The following is a 17,474-nucleotide window of genomic DNA, read 5'->3' on the forward strand; positions in this document are numbered from 1 at the left end:
GATCTTCATTTTAGCGCAAAAAAGATTTGCATCCCTCATCCCCATGGTTTTGAATGAAATAATCTATCTGTCCTTTATTTTACAGTTTAGCTTTAAATCAAACTCATTACAAAATGTTTAAAATAAAATACTTATATAGTCACATACTTGTAATAATATAACTTATACCATTGTATTGTGTTTGAATCTGATTGGTCAGTAGGTGTTGTGTTTTATTCCTTACCTAAACCTAAAATACTAAAAATCTTATTTATATAAATGTATATATTAATATATTTTGCCATAAGTAAATGCATTAGCTTTTAGCTTTACCATTGCTAAACCTTTATTAAAAATGTGAAATTGCTTTTAACAGCTAATGGGATTCTTGTGTATAATTACAATTAGCACTCAATCATCAAAACATTTTATATTATATATTAATAATGTATTATATTATGTGATAATGTAACCAATGGAGTACTTCTTGTTTCGTGAGAGAGATGGGGATAACATTATAGAAAAATCAATATGTCTTTTTGGTTTATATGTAACTTGAGAATTCCTCTGTCCTGAGTTATTGTGTAGTTGTGTGTTTGTTGCTCTAATGTATGCGTGTGTTAGGTCTATGACCAGCTGTCACGGCACTAGCCATATCGAGCCTGCTGAGATTAAAGCAACGCTATTGCTATGCTCCACTAGGGCATGAACGCATGGGCTCCTGCATAAGCATCAGTGCACACACAAGCACACACACACATACATATTCACACTTATACACACATACAGTACAGTCACAATGAATTTCAGAAATATTTAAACTCAGCCTTTGCATGGACTACGCCAGCCACATGCCGCACTGTTTTGCTCATTCATTTTCTCTGCTTCTTTCTCTGGCTTACACACACAAACACACAAACACATATACACACACACACACACAAATTGTCACACAACAACACACGCCTTATGGATTGTTGTCTGTTTCTGCTGCATGCTGGATCCCCACAGTCAGGTCATGGTTGTGCAGAATGCCAGGTATGTTTTTCTGTCCTAAAGTACCATCAGATCTTTACTCATGCTCATATCACTATAGATACAGCACATCTGAATGGCTCAATAAAGTACCTTTGATTTGTTCAGCCTTAGTTGCTTTTCTTTTTTTCTTTTTTTTTTTAGTTGTTTTCTTTGCTTTTTAAGATCACTAGACTTCTGCTCTTTTTCATACTTTCATAACTGTCACTGTAAAAGAAGTATAGGTCGCTGTAGGCCTATACTGTGCCTTGGGCTGTGTGTAACTCATTGTTCAGTGATGTGAGGTGTTACACTCCAAATGTAAATGTAACACATAGTTGTTTGGTACTTGATTTGTACCCTGGAGTGACCCCTTGTGGTGTGTGATCTGGTTGCAGCGCTGAGAACAAAAGAAGATCCAAACATGCCCAGAAGAGCTTGAACCCAGAGTGGAATCAAACTGTTATCTACAAGAACATTCATTTGGAGCAGGTGAACTATCTAGTATATTGTAGGATTGAAGGACAGTATTTATTACGTACCTATAACAGCATGATACGTTGGGTGTTATTCCTTACAAAGTGCAAGCTCCGTATTATAACATGCAGTAATGATTGTTAAGGGAACTCTCTGGAGCTTCATTTAAAGTGTACATCGTGCGTATATAACGTTGAACAGGGGTTCAAAAATGTCAGGGTTCAAAAATGTCAAGAAGTAGTAGAGAGGATTCAAAGTGTTGGATAGCTTTCAAAAATAAAAAAGGTCACAAGTCACTTAAAGCCGACTCAAAAAACCCATCACTTTTTAGTGAGCTTTTAAAGCTCTGCAGTCCACAACAATAGAGGTCTCAATTAGGAAATAAAATCTCTTCAGAGAAAATCGGAGGCTTTGGTGTGAACAGGGATCAGTCTCCAGCCTCCCAGAAGTACTTTAGTTTAATTAAGACCAAAGCTTCTTCAGTTTCCTCAGCTTTTAGAGGCGAATAATGACATCCCCCAACTGACGTAGTGTTGCTGGACTGCTGAGGCGAGGCAAAGAGGTATTAATTGAGAGACAACAGAAGGTAGTGAAGTGTGCAGAGTTGACATTTGCAAACACACCATCTGGACTTCTTTGCTGTTTTGCTAGTTGTGCTGATAGTGATTGATACTTTTAGCTGTTGTTTATTACTTGCCAGAAATATTTACAGGGTATATAGTTGATACTGAAGAGTACCTGCCTGGTCAGGATCATATTACTTTAAAATTAGGCTAGAATTTACATATTATATTTTATTAATAAACAGTTCCACACATGTCTAATTGCGGCTAATTATGAACTTGTGTTATGTAGATGATGAATTCAGAATGTTCTAGTGCTTCCTGGGGCATGTTAATTTTAGGCAGCTCCTTCAATTTCCTCAGCTTTTGGAAGCGGATAAATGTATTAGCTAAATAAAGCTGATGTTCTCTGTTTTGTGTGTATGCATGTATTTAGCTGAGGAAGAAGACATTAGAGGTCAGTGTATGGGACTATGACAAGTGCTCCTCCAATGACTTCCTGGGAGAGGTGGGAAATCGGCTATTTTACACCCACACACACACACACACACACACACACACACACACACACACACACACACACACACACACACACAAACCCATAAAAGCTCAACCCAGGTTCTGTTACATGCTGTAGGTGCTGATAGACCTGTCTAACACTGCTCAGCTGGATAACGTGCCTCGATGGCTGCCTCTGAAAGAGCAGTGTGAAGGAGAGCACCACCGGCGCTCACACTCAGGCCAGGGACGCCAACATTCATCCAAAACAGCCAGCGGGCACTCCCCGAAAACATCTGGGCACAGCAGTCAGGACTCACCTAAATCCTCTGTCATCAAGAGTCGCAGCCATGGCATCTTCCCCGATCCTGCCAAGGGTATGTTCTGCTCAGTATTCATCTTCAAAGCTGGATTCCTGCTCCTTCCTTGGCCGTTTTCCTTTTGTGTTCCTCTTCATCTTTACCACTTAGATTTGATCTCTCAATTTTGCTGTCCTTGCTTTTCTCGCTCTTCTGTCCCTGTCCTCTGTCCCTTCATTCCCTGTTTCAACCTGTGCCCAGCCTATATGACTCACTCTTCATAGCTTTGGCTCCATACTCTATCCCTACATTAAATCCTACATCAAACCCCCTGTGCTGAATTAAAGATGTAGTCAGGGACTCTTAAATCCATACTCCTGAAAAATATCTCAGACTGCTAAGGCAAGAGGTGGACCTGTTGAAAACAAACTGCCTGGACATCATTGTCCTGATTGGTTGGATAGCGAAGGTCCACATCATTTGTTTTAGATATATTTAGCAGCACTGCTGATTTTTTTCATTTATGTCAGAAAATGGTGATTACATTTCTATGACAGAAACTCTGGCAATAGTGCTGGTGACAAGTCATATCACGAGTATATATTAATCCGCGTATTAAATAGAATGATAATACTTCTTTGTACCAGTTTGCACAGGGATTTATCTGGTGGACTTTTAACGACAATCTAAGGCTAATATTAAACTCATTTTAAGATTTTAAAGGAAAACATAAAAATAATTTTATTGTATTGACAAATTACTGAAACCACATTTAAATCCTTCCTTGCAATGTTTACAGTCCAGGTGCACATGAACACTGTGGGGTAAATTTAACACTTTTACCGTGTACGCTGTCCAGACCACAACGCTGTCCAGCTCTCCATCATAGCCTTCCCATACAGGCTGAGACCGGTTTGGCCAAACAAATATCACTCATTAAACTGATGTCACTTTAAGAATCACACTAACTATTATCTCTATAAATATAGTTAATATAAGATATGAAACATCAATAAACAGTGATATAAATAAAACATTCTAAATGGTAGCTCAAAATCAGACATTCAAGCATCAGAAAAGTTTAGAAAAGCAAAAAACAAGAAGCTCAGCATCGTATTTTGGTTGTTTTAGACACACAGGTTCCCACTATTGAGAAATCTCACAGTAGCCCCAGCACGTCGAAGCCATCTCCCTCCGAGGGCCAAAACCGCTCCCATGGAACCCCACGCGCTCACGGCAAAAGTGGTGCATCCCGGGCACACCCTGACGACTCCAAGGCAACAGCTGAAGCTGCCAGTGAACAGCATCGCCTCCAACCAAGTAAACGACGCAAATAAAGCCCCCACAGCACGGCTGCCTTCACACTCATCTGCTCTTTCTTTGCTGCCGTTTTTTTTTGTTTGTTTGTTTTTCTTTAGATATATATATGTATCTATACATATATATATACATATATATTATTTTTTTTGGATTCTCTCTCCCTTGTTCTGGTCCCAATGTGATCACAGTCTGTTCACCTCATCGCTTCCTCTCCTGTATGTTCTGCCCTGTGTGTTGGAGACACTTCACTACTCTACACGCAACACACTTGCACGCTCGCTAGCAATAGAGCCAATAAATTTACAAAATAAAATATTTAAAGCTACGGCGTACCTCTAATGATCCATTTTAGAATAGTGACACTAAACAAAATAATGTAATTAAAAATTAAATAGTCTTATAATCTATGTTTTTATGTGTATTTTAACTAGAGCAATAAACAGACTTGGTTACTTGGAAGAAGACATCATTAATGAAATAAATGGAAACATAACAAATTAATTTAAGCAGGTCAACGCTCACTAGCTAGCAGGTGAACAAGCTGCTTACTATACTACTGGGGGTCAGACTGTCAATTACTGCTGGAGAATTTGATCCAATTTGTCGAGTCCCCTGTTTCCTGGGGTAGAGCCGTTTGCTGCAGTAATTAATTCAGAAAAATAGCTGGGTCCAGCCCTGTTATTGTCCAATTAGGTTCAGCCACAGCAGCACCAGGACCCTCCTCACCAGCAATAAGGGAGTTTTCTACCGCCAACTGATCCCAGACTTCTGCTGACTCCACCATTTTCCAGTCCTTTCCTTTTCATTGTCCCACCGGGTCATGTCCCAAATGACCCAGCTTTTTCTGCTGTCCTTTGCACCAATGAGCCGGCTGTGCATGTGGCCTCCGCCCTACAACCAACCTGCCTACCCTCATTATATGCCTCTTATTCTCCCTGTGGCTACTGCCGGCCCACAATGCACCTCAGTGGACGCGCTATGCCCCCTATATGCCCCCTCAGCCAGGGAGGGCACACACTGTGGCTGCATGTGACTTTAAAATACAGTAAAAAGCTGGTGGTTTCCATGTTGTACAGAGTTCATACTCTGAGTCTCCATCTCCTTGCCCTTTCCCTAACTTCCCTCAAACCTTCCCTCGTCCCTTTTCCTCCAATGTTTTGGGTTTTTTACATGACCTCAACCCCCAACCTTACCCAGCCCAAACTGGCTGCCTCTCCCTGAGACAACAGAGGCACAGCGTAGCAGGTGTACTCACCCTAGAGACAGCCTTGTCCAACACACCTGGCAATGAGATCACTGACGTCCGTCACCTGACCCTCCGAAAAGCCATGTCGGAAGAAAGGCCTCAGCGGGATAGAGGTGAGAGAGAGAAAGAAAAAGAGAGAGGATGCTGGATTACTAACGCACATCTACAGAGAGATGAAGAGGGCTAGACATGCAGATAATTCATGCAGCAAGATTCAGTCTTGTACAACACTCCCATCAACCTGCTTCACTAAAACCAGATGATTAAAAAAAATATTATCATCATATGACCCAATGCCACGGCTAACTGTACACGTCCTTTATGTTGGTCCCTGGTGTTAGTGAAGCACATGGAGCCAAGGTTGAAGAGTGTGTTTAAAGAAGGCTGTGTGCATGAATTATGTGTCAGACAAAAAATAAAAACATGCATTTCACGCCACACCATCACTCATCACTCAAAAGCAAGGTACAACAGGTCTGTAAGACTTAATAAGGAAATTAAAATGCACATTTTTCCAAACAAAATGAACATCCATTAACCACAATTTAAATAGAATGAATCACATCACACACACACGTAGCTAATACACTTACTAATGAATGAGTTCTGTGTGTAAATGCTTCTGCTGCTGTTCTGTGTTGTCTGCTTTGCATATCTGTGTTCTTCAGAGATTTTTGTCAGTAGGTGCTGTCTTATAAGCTGTTTCCATGTAGTCCGTAGTGCATTATAAATGTGTGTATGTACACCACTGCTAAAAGTCTGGAATCCTTTGTGATACTGATGAATAATACGCGATAGGCATCGATTCGTTCTATATACGTCTAGCTGAAATTCGAATCACAGGTTTGCGTTCTAAGATTTTGAAAAATGAGCACACTTTGACATGACATTTTTATGACACTTCATTAGCATTTGTTGCCTTCATGTGAGAAAAGAAAAGAAAAGAAAAGAAAGGCAGGTGAGGGAACAAACGTTAATAGCTGCTGCAACACAAGTCATAACAAGATCCAAATAGTTTTACAAACATTCCTCTACATTATATGTAACTATAAGTGAATATAAAGTAGAAGAAGAAGAAGAAGAAGAAGAGGAATTATCAGTAGGTTGCCATGGTATAACCAGAAATAACACTCTGACACTCAGAGTCAGACAGTGATTATTCTCTTCTGACTGCAGGATCTTGACGTAGCCTCTGGATATTAATATCGCTTTTTCAGTCACAGTGCAGTCTATAGCTGTCACAGTCATTCAGACACACCTGCAGTTCTATTTATCCTTCTATACACAAATAACAATTATTTAGAATGTTCTTTGTACAAGTTACTTGCATCATAATCTTATCTAGACTGAAGAAAATCTGAGTAGTGCTTGCCGTGCCAAAACTGGTCCCCTAACGGACAGACAGGGTGCCCATACTTTTGGAAACGTGTGGTCAGAAAGGGTGGCAAAATTATTGGATGCAAGTACAAAGATGGGGTGGCGATACAGTATATTTACAGTATATATTCGCTGATGCTTGTGGTTACACAATTACACTTGACATTTTCTTTCCACTGTCGCTTCTGGCTTTCACATTAGGGATAAATATTTGTTTAAATAATAATTATTAGCCTTTTTTTCTTATTTTGAATTGAATTAAATATATATCTCTTGTTGTTCTCCCCGTGCCTCGGGGGTTTCCTCCGGGTACTCCGGTTTCCTCCCCCGGTACAAAGACATGCATGGTAGGTTAATTGGCATCTCCGGAAAAATTGTCCATAGTGTGTGAGTGAATGAGAGTGTGTGTGTGCCCTGCGATGGGTTGGCACTCAGTCCAGGGTGTATCCTGCCTTGATGCCCGATGACGCACATGCTTCCAGTGACCCGAGTAGTTCGGATAAGTGGTAGAAAATGAATGAATGAATGAATGAATGAATGAATGAATATACCTCATGCAAAAGATTAATGCCAAATTTTAGCAGTAGTGTATATGTGTTTGTGTCTGCACATGTCTGTGGCTGTAAGGTCGCTCATTCATACTGCATGCAGCACACAGTACTGGGCAAAAGTCTCAAGTACTGTAAACTTTTAATTTTTATCTTAATTCCTCCTCCTTACTATGTCAATAAAAAAAGAAAAAGACATTTTAAATTCCAAACACTAATTGGAAAGTTTAAGGGAACAGCAAAACTTATTTCATTAAGGACACATTTAAATATACATAATATTAATAAATATATAATAAAATGTAAAATTTAGGCTTTTTTTTTACTATTTATTGCTCTTTATTTAGCCACATCTCATTTCATTCAGACCTTTGCACAGTACTGTAGTTGTCAGAAGCAAGAATGTGTAGCAGGCCAAGCTTGTTTCTTTTTCTAAACATGTTCTGATTCATTTGCTGCTGGATAATGAAGACTTTAGGCCGGTGGTAGTGCGCTGCTGTATAAGATAGGATAATAGTCTAACTTATACAGTACACTTTTGAAACAGTGTCCCGCAGCCATAGATCTGCTGATGCTCCTGTTACTGCAGCCTCACTGGACAGCGGTCTGAGTGGCAGCGCCTTCAGTCTATTGGAAGAAGAAGGAGAGACGAACGGAGTGGACAGCGCCATCTTCCAGGTTCCACGATTGTACGTTTGCAATTTATTTTAATGTTATTCTCATTTCACTTAAACCGTCGTGCTTTGAACAAACCTACACAAAAAGAGCATGGATAAATATTCTTTAGTTTTAGACAAAATGCAATGAATTTAAACTGTAATGTCGCTAATATTTAGGAGGTTATCATTTTAATCAGATACCTTCAATATAAGTGTTGTATCAAAATGATTATCATGTTTGTATCTTTAACTAGCGGAAAGATTCCAAACGGGACTGATGTCGTAATGTCGATACATGGAGAAACCGAGGGTAAGCGAGTGTGTATTTGGAGGTTTGTGTGTGTCAGAACTGTGTCATGTAAAGGATACACCGTATTGTGTCACAAAAAGATGTGAATTGGTGAACTGATTTAAATTTCAATCTGTATCCAGATTTCTGTAAAGCTACTTTGTGACAGCATCCATTGTTAAAGCAGTAAAGCATTGGAATTGCAGTGAATTGAATTTATTGACATCATTTTGCACATTTTGCCATCTTTTGATGGTTAAATAAAGAGTAAGTAGATATAACTTATAATTACAGGAATATATTATAGATAAAACTGGCATTGAATTATTTAACTATTTAAATGTACAGGCGTTAGTAAATAAAGTCAGGTAACCCTTTTTCATTAGAAAAGTCTATAAACTGCTACCAAACCGTTTATAGACGGTCATCGACTACTAATTCTAAACAGTTTAGGTCACCGATGCTTTCTTGGATCTTCTATCTACACCCATAATTTATACATTTAATAAAATCACATTTTTAATATAGTCGTGAGTGTGAAAAGGTAGATGGTGTGTGTGGGTGGATCATGCAGACACACTGTCTATTTTCATCTGAGCACTGATGACATTTCAGGTGCTGAATTGTTCAAGAATTTTCACACAAGACAACACGACACAACAAAAGTGCGGTGCTAATTCTAGCAGATTAGTGAGTAGTATATATTGTAGCGTGTATATTGTGTGTGTTAGGGATTTGTAGAGATGGTGGATGTGAGTGCAGGTTATTACATTGTGAAAACAAAAACTAAAAGCCTGAAGTTATAAAAAAAAAAACTATGAGCAATACTGTGGACCCACATAACAACAAATGAGAAGAACAACAAAAGCTTGACAATTGTGTTTCTCTGGATAACGGCATCTGCTAAAACAAGTGAAAGTGATGGGGATTATGGGTAGTGTAGTTAAGCCTTCTTTTGATGCCAACATTAGGTGTACAATTATTGCTGACCATTTGTTCGTTCCATTAGCCACCGCTGTTATGATATTAATTTATTTCTTTCACAGGATTCATTCTCAGTTACACTGATATGGTAGTGTGTGTTGTGCTGATAAGAATATTACCGTGTGGATTATGTTGCTAGGGTTATAAAACAATGTGTACGCAATATTGAGAAGCAATCCTCTATACATCGGCCAAATTGTTAGCCTGTTTGAAATCAGAAAAGAAAGGAAATAAGGAAACCAGGGAAAAAACTCATACCAGGTGCACACATTAGGTAACAGACCAATGATAGGACAGGTGACTAGAATCAAAATATAATAAAAAATCAAACGTAGTAGCAGGATATATACTGCATATAGAGAGGGTGGATTCATGACAACAAAACTGCTTTCACTTAGATGTTAATTGATGGAATGTATATTTATAATCACACCCTCCAGAGACACCTAAATGAGGATGAGGTTCTCTTTTGAGTCTGGTTCCTCTCAAGGTTTTTTCTTTTTCCATCTATGGGAGTTTTTTCTCACCACAGTCGCCTATATAAGTTTAAAAATAAAATTAAAATGCAAAAAATAAAATAAAATATGAGTTTAATATTAATCACAGCCCTTTGTATAACATTAATCTTTGTATAATATTAAACTTTCTGTATTTTGTTTCTTTTGTTCTGTAAAGCTGTTTGGAGACAATCTCCATTGTTAAAAGTGATATACAAATAAATTTGAATTTGAATTTAGATGTTTTATTTAGTGGATTCCAGATTTCTTCAAATTTCTTCTCATAACAGTTTCTCAGTCATTCTGCATACTAAGTGTGCTTGATGCTCACATAACATAATAACTTGTGTGGAAGTCTTTCCACACATATTACATTCTGCAAATGATTAAATATTCATTACATGCTAAATGTATCATGTGTGTTTAGGTAAAACCCAGGTCATGGGGGAGATAAAGATCGCTCTGAAGAAGGAGATGAAGACTGAGGGAGAGCATCTGGTACTGGAGATCCTTCAGTGTAGAAACATCACATACAAATTTAAGTCTCCTGACCACCTGCCAGGTATCTTGATTATCATGATTAACAAATTGTTAACCTCACATTATTACAGAAATTGGACAGCAATCATTTCAGCAAGAGATACGGAATCTTACATTTGCACAAATTCAAAAATATATATTTAAATTGAAATTCCTGAAACCCCGAGATTAAAATTCCTAAATTGAAATTCCTGAAACCCCGAGATTAAAATTCCTAAATTGAAATTCCTGAAACACTGAGATTAAAATTCCTAAATTGAAATTCCTGAAACCCTGAGACTTTCCCATTTCCCATCAGGTTGACACTCTGATTATTATCTTCGTCCATTACCTCACATTATTACTTACTTTCTCTATTCTCTCATTTCTTGTATCTTTTTTCTTTATGTCAGCGTACTTCACGTTATTTCCCTCATCCCTTTTGTTTTTGTCATTTTTTTCCAGCATCATTTAATTTCTTTATTTTCCCGTGTTCTTACTTTCTTGCTCTTTCAATCTCTCTCTGTTATTTTTCCTCCTTTCTTTCTGCCTCCCTTCCTTCTATCTTAGTAACACTTACTGGTGCTGCTCCTCATTGCTGTTGTGTTTTTAAACAGACATGTATGTCAAGCTCTATGTGGTGAACATAGCCACACAGAAGAGGATCATTAAAAAGAAAACTCGGGTGTGCCGTCATGACCGTGAGCCGTCCTTCAACGAGACCTTCCGTTTCTGCATGAACCCCACTGGACATTCCATTCAGGTGAAGTTTCACATTTAGTCAACAGAATCCTCACATTCATTCTATGCTACGGAGACAAGCACAGTCCGAGTGGCTTGACTGGCTCTGAGTCAGCAAATTAAGTTTCCATTCTAGGTACATTGCTAATTTAAAGCACTTTAGGCCACCACAGGGATTTTGTTATGACCAGCTGCTCCCAACCTCATTCTGTTCAGGTCAAAATGACCTATTAAAAATGATTACTGAGCAATGTACAATATGGGAATTTATGTTCGGGTCAAAAGACCTAAATACAGACGCTAATTTCTATTATAGAGATTGTGTTCATTCATATGAATCGGTGTTTTTTTTTTTTTTTTTAAACTTTACAGTAAAGGTTCCTGTTAACTGATATTAACAAACCAGAAACTTTAGCTTTAATTAAACAGAAAATGTTTAAAAGCTAAAAGGTTAACCTTTGTTTAAATGTGAATGAAATGCACCTGGGGGGGCACAGTGGTTTAATGGTTAGCGGTCAGCACGTTCGCCTCACACCTCCAGGGTCGGTGTTCGATTCCCGCCTCCGCCTTGTGTGTGCGGAGTTTGCATGTTCTCCCCGTGCCTTGGGGATTTCCTCCAGGTACTCCGGATTCCTCCCCTGGTCCAAAGACAGGCATGATTGGCATCTCTGGAAAATTGTCCATAGTGTGTGAGAGTGTGTGTGTGCCCTGTGATGGGTTGGCACTCCATCCAGGGTGTATCCTTCCTTGTTGCCAGATGAGATAGGCTCACGGGGAGCACAGGCAAGGTAGTTTTGATAAGCGGTAGAAAATGAGTGAGTGAGTGAGTGAAATGCACCTGACTACCATTTCTACAATCTATAACTACATGACATTTACTCCAGCGAAATTCTGCACAATGCATTTTTACTGTTACTACATGAAACTCATTCTAAAATTTCTAAAACCTCTTCATATTTCTTACTAGCTCTAAAATTTAGTACATTTATATTTATGGTCTAAGGAGAAGCGGCCAGGCTTTCACTTTACTTCAATTTATATATATATATATATATATATATATATATATATATATATATATATATATATATATATATATATATATATGTATGTATATTCTATCCCTGGGAATATTAGAACTGAGTTTTTAGCCTCGGTTTTGAATTTTTACCAGAAATATGTTCATGAATTCCAGCAGTGAATTACTTACACAGAAGTACTTACTGTGCCTTGCATCACAATAAATACAGACTGTAGCTTACACTTTCTGTATGGTGTCATAAACACGGTACAGCGGTTTGTTCACATTAGCTAATGTGTTCAATAATGTCGGTTCAGAGAATTCATCCATCTCTAATTGCACACACACACACACACACACACACACACACACACACACACACACACACACACACACACACACACACACACACAAACACACACACACACGATTCTCAAGCATGTGAAAGACTCATTGTGTGTCAATACACAAGGCTTTCCATAAAAATTATGTTATTATGTTATTATTATTATTATTATTATTATTATTATGATTATTATTATTATTATTATTATTATTATTATTATGTTAAAAATGTTATTCCAAATTATTGCTAATTATTCAAATTCAGATACTTTGGCTATTTTAAAATAATTAGTTATCCTGTCCAGGCAGCCTTGTGCCACGAGTCATCAGATTTCCCAGTAGGATAAGCGTTGTAGCGAATGGATGGATGGAAAATAATTAGTTGTTTAATGCAGTTGTACTGATTGCAAATATTTCCTGACTGGTGTTTCTGGGCAAAGCTATAATATTAAAGGAGTAGGAGGCACACATTGATGACACTGGATCAAAGTGTTTGGTTAGTTGAAATGTAGCTTCTTGGCTATTGATCACTATAGTAGTATATAGTAGTATATAGCACTATAGTGTACATTTGACATATGAACAGAACACAAGGTCCTTATCAGTTCCACTTATTAATTAATTTTTTTATATGCAGCTCTTCCTGGTATCAAATGGGGGCAAGTTTGTGAAGAAGACTCTGATCGGTGAGGCCTACGTGTGGCTGGACAAGGTGGACCTGAGGAAGAGAGTGGTCAGCTGGCACAAGCTGTTGGCCACCACAGCTCAGATCCAGTCCTAGAGGAAGCAGAACTGAGCACAATAGTTTAACATTCACACACACACACACACACTCTCACATACACACAAACACACACTCTACAGGCTGTAGAGAAGTTACACTGAGAATCTTAGTCCCATGTCAGGGATTATGCTAATCTGCAATGGGGTGAGGTGGGGAACAGGGAGCAGGAAGTGTGCTGCTTACGTAAGTGTTTCCTGCATTTACACTGACGTGCATGGGGTTAAAGGTCAGCCTTAAGTAGGAAGTAGAGCAAACCAAGATGGAAGGGTTGTGTAAATGTTGAGCTGATTTCCATACATCTGTACACGCACACACACTTACCCGAGTGTATGTGTGAGAGAGTACACATATTTGTATCAACATAAATAGTCACCGGTCTACAAAAACAGGACAGGAATGAATGTTATGTTCATTCTTCTTACATTGCACACTTCTTACTTTTCTTCTTCTTCTTCTTCTTCTTTTTTTTGGGACATCTCACTGCCAAGTTCAGGTTTTAGAACACCTCACACAGAGAAATGATCTATCATAGAAGTATAGAATTATAGCATATAAACTTTAATTATCACTCTTAGAAGGATTTATTTATGATAGTTTGCAGACGGTAGATGAAAGATATTGTATTATTTTTGTATGATAGATCCATTATTAGAGTCGCATTTATCACTTCCTTCTCTCTCTCTCTCACTCTCTCACTCACTCACTCTCTATCTCTCTCAGATGTTATAATGTGTTGAAAGAAGAGATCATAATAGTGGATTTAATCTATATTTTGAAATATTTTATAGATATCAATAGCTGAAAACTGATTTATGTGGTGTTGTAGAAATATGTTTGGCTGGTGTCTACTCATATTTCCTTGCACAGAAAGAGCACTGATGCCCTTGTGACATTCAATCTGAATTTGGTTGAGTTAGATCTCTCTTTTTTTAAGAAATGAACCGTTCTGTAGAAATGGGGCTCTTCGGGATTTAAGTCTGAATGATTATCTACCAGAGAAAATTCTTTGGCTTCACTAAGGTCATAAAATCCCATGGAGAATCATACAGATCTTCTCAGATCATCTTTCTGATTGGCTCCTCTCTTTATTTCCATAGTTGAATGTTGCCATAAGATGTTAAAAACATTCAGGTAAAAAAAATTAAAAATTAACTAAAAAAACATTCTTATAGATGTTTTGCACTTTGTCTCTAGCATGTCTTGAATGTAATGTTCCATAGTGTAAGATAATTTAGAGATGGGCAGATAAGCAATTTCCCTAAAATCCCAGTCGAGTGTTGCCATGCTCGTTCCTATTACCTCAATTCCTTAAATAGTCACTTAATCAAAATTCCCAGACTGAATGTGGTGAGCTATCGTAAAGCTTAGACACAATGATTAGTTGAATTAGTTGTATTAGGTCTAAGAAAAAAAACCCTGCCAGGTCCACTGGGTCCTGTGAAGCACAGCAAGGGGTCTGCATTATATAAGTATATATAATTGGATTATTTTAGTTATTAGCCTGTTTAAATGGTCTTTTGGGTTGAATCCAAATATCAGTAACTCCATAAGTAAGTCCATAAATAATACTAATTTGAATACAACAATTATTTGAATGAATTGACTGACTCTTATAACAATGTTTTTAAGTGGAAAGTTCAGGATTAACAAGTTGACTGGCTTCTAATGATCAAATATATTATTGGTATAATATTGTAAGCTTATTAGGAGCCTAATATTATATAATTCATAAAATGAATCTGTACTGAAAGGATCAGCTTGGCAAATGCTCACATAAGTCGAGTGAAGACAAGGACTGGGTCTGTTTTTTATTTTTGATATTTTTTTACTGGATATCAAACTCAGTGTCTTTATTATTTTCAGAAACTCTGTTGCCATACTCTGTACGCAGACGTGCGCACTCACATAATGTGCCATGTGTAAGGTGTTTTGTTGTTTTTATTTAAATCGCTTCAACTGTCTCGATTAGTGGATGCCATAGTCATTATAGTCATTTAACCTGGATATATCAAAACCAGACTCATCAGTTCATTTGGTACAGAAATACAAATACGAAGGCTTGGTTATGGGGAACTTTTAATCTGTGTCATACTTTGGCCATATCCACAGGATGTAAGCAATTCTATGCAACCTACATGCATCTGGTATATCAACAATTTATGTGTCAGAGAAAACATTATGAATAAGAACTCTTTTTTATATTTTTCTATGCTTTTATGTATGCTTTTTTGTTTGTTTGTTTGTTTGTTTAATTTTTTTATTTAAAGGCCTGATTACTGAAAAAGTTATGGCTATGAAATTTCTGTTATGTCATGCTGCACTAAATATGAAGATAACACATCGAACCTTTACACTACCTTAACCTTCATCCAAGAGCTAGATTCCAAGAAAGTTCGGATGTATATACATTAACATAAATATCGACGTGTCTTGTGGTGGGTGATGTACATTGTGTGTTTACAAAGGTCTCGTAAGCACCTTTAACATTTAAACATAGCATCATCAGTTAGCAACGTTTATCGCCCATGTCATGTATGAAATTTTTGTTAGAACGTTCATGTACAAACATATGCACCAACTGAAACGTAGTCCATGCATATGTTTTCTTTATCCAAATATTAATATTCATATCTATTCAGTCACACTCCTGATTTCAAGATTCAATGCATGTTTTCCCCATTTCACCACTGACATAGTAAAAAAAATAAAAGTATTTCTTATCCTGTAAATAAAACAAAGCTTTCTTTTATACACATAGGATTTCTTTTGTTAACTTTCCAGTTCAGTACAAAAAGCATGTGTGAAAGCGAACAGCAGAGAGTGAGAAAGACACTCTTAAACACATGCGCTACGTGGAAGGAAAATCTCCACACTTTGCCTATGACCAACCCGACCCAACCTGCACAACAGACACAGAATTAAACTGTGATGAGAAACTTGACCCTGTTCACGCTGGTAGTATCAGGACACCTGTGATGTACTCACTTTGGATGTTGCATGTTTTGTTGGTGATTTGTTCATACTATTTTTGTGTCCAGATTCTGCTCTAGGAAAGGAAAGACAATGCGCCTATGGGGTAGGGGTGGGGAGGTGGGGCAGTGGGGTGTGATGTGGGTAATAACTGAAATTATTATCTAAGGATGTATGCTGACTGTACAAAAATATGCTTGTATAATCTGTCTGGTTTTCCACTCAATGTAAACTGAAAAACAAACAAAAAAATGAACTAATGTCATGGTTTTTTGTGGTTGTACACAAACGGTATTGATAAATTATGCAAATTGTGCTGTACAAAAGGCTGTTGCCCTAAATAGTCTAAATATTAAATAATATATGTATAATTCTCACAGAGAATGAGTCTTGTTTAAAGCACTTTTTTGACACTTGATTTTGAACCAAAAATAGAAACAAAGAGGGAAAGGAAAATAGAAAAAAAAAAGGACAAAAGTTACACACACTCTGTTATACTCAACAGACAGACAGACAGACAGACAGACAGACAGACAGACAGACAGACAGACAGACAGACAGACAGACAGATAGATAGATAGATAGATAGATAGATAGATAGATAGATAGATAGATAGATAGAGGGCTGTCAAGTGTCACGCATTGAGAGTGACAGTCAAACATTTTGGTCTTTTATCACGCTCTCCCGCCACATATCGTAACGCGGAAAAACTTTTTGACTATTTATCATGTATTTAATAAGCCGCAGCACACAAAATGTATCACTCCGCACCGCTGTCTCTATGGAACCGGGCAGGAATCAAGCGCGTCTTCCCTGGAGCTCTTAGTCGAGCCTGACACTAACCAGCCAATCAAAAAAAGAGGCTACACAATAGCCAATCAGAAAATAGCACTATTGTATCTGGGTAAGATTTAACGTAACAAACAATGAAAAAAATAACATATTCATTAGAGAGGGTATTTTTTGATGGTCGGTTTGATCAAAACCTTGAGCCGAACTGTTTTAAATGGGAGCAACATTACAAAAAATGATAAAGGAGTCCAAAAAGGCAACAAACAATTACAATAAACAACACCAGTCATAATCAATCTCTCTCTCTCTCTCTCTCTCTCTCTCTCTCTCTCTCTCTCACACACACACACACACACACACACACACACAAATTAATACATGGAAATTAAGCAAATACTTTGTATTTTCCTTTAAATTGTGGTCAGTTATCCTTAAAAAACACAATAACTCGCCAATTATATATTTATTTTATTTTATTTATTTATTTTCAGGGGGGGGGGTCTCACGCTTGCCTGTCTTCAAAACTTGAGAGCCCTGTAGATAGATAGATA

At 37.6% G+C, this 17,474-nt stretch overlaps 1 protein-coding gene across 11 annotated transcripts in view; it reads left to right on the forward strand.

Annotated features, from left to right (window-relative positions):
• Window positions 1-16,471, forward strand: part of pcloa (piccolo presynaptic cytomatrix protein a) — a 57,014-nt gene extending 40,543 nt beyond the window's left edge. For 3 of the 11 annotated variants that reach the window (XM_047804125.1, XM_047804126.1, XM_047804129.1), the window contains 10 exons: window positions 991-1,017; window positions 1,392-1,485; window positions 2,470-2,541; window positions 2,671-2,908; window positions 3,962-4,150; window positions 7,869-8,010; window positions 8,235-8,290; window positions 10,178-10,312; window positions 10,887-11,032; window positions 13,014-16,471. In XM_047804125.1, the coding sequence (XP_047660081.1) occupies window positions 991-1,017; window positions 1,392-1,485; window positions 2,470-2,541; window positions 2,671-2,908; window positions 3,962-4,150; window positions 7,869-8,010; window positions 8,235-8,290; window positions 10,178-10,312; window positions 10,887-11,032; window positions 13,014-13,157 (1,243 nt within the window). In that variant the 3' untranslated portion in view covers window positions 13,158-16,471. Of the gene's footprint in view, window positions 1-990; window positions 1,018-1,391; window positions 1,486-2,469; window positions 2,542-2,670; window positions 2,909-3,091; window positions 3,919-3,961; window positions 4,239-4,338; window positions 5,350-7,868; window positions 8,011-8,234; window positions 8,291-10,177; window positions 10,313-10,886; window positions 11,033-13,013 lie in introns of those variants that run through there. The other 8 variants (XM_047804134.1, XM_047804136.1, XM_047804128.1 and 5 more) reach the window with 7 other exon arrangements.
• Window positions 16,472-17,474: the final 1,003 nt, after the last annotated feature.

This window comes from Tachysurus fulvidraco, chromosome 19 (assembly GCF_022655615.1).
Source record: "Tachysurus fulvidraco isolate hzauxx_2018 chromosome 19, HZAU_PFXX_2.0, whole genome shotgun sequence".
NCBI lineage: Eukaryota > Metazoa > Chordata > Actinopteri > Siluriformes > Bagridae > Tachysurus > Tachysurus fulvidraco.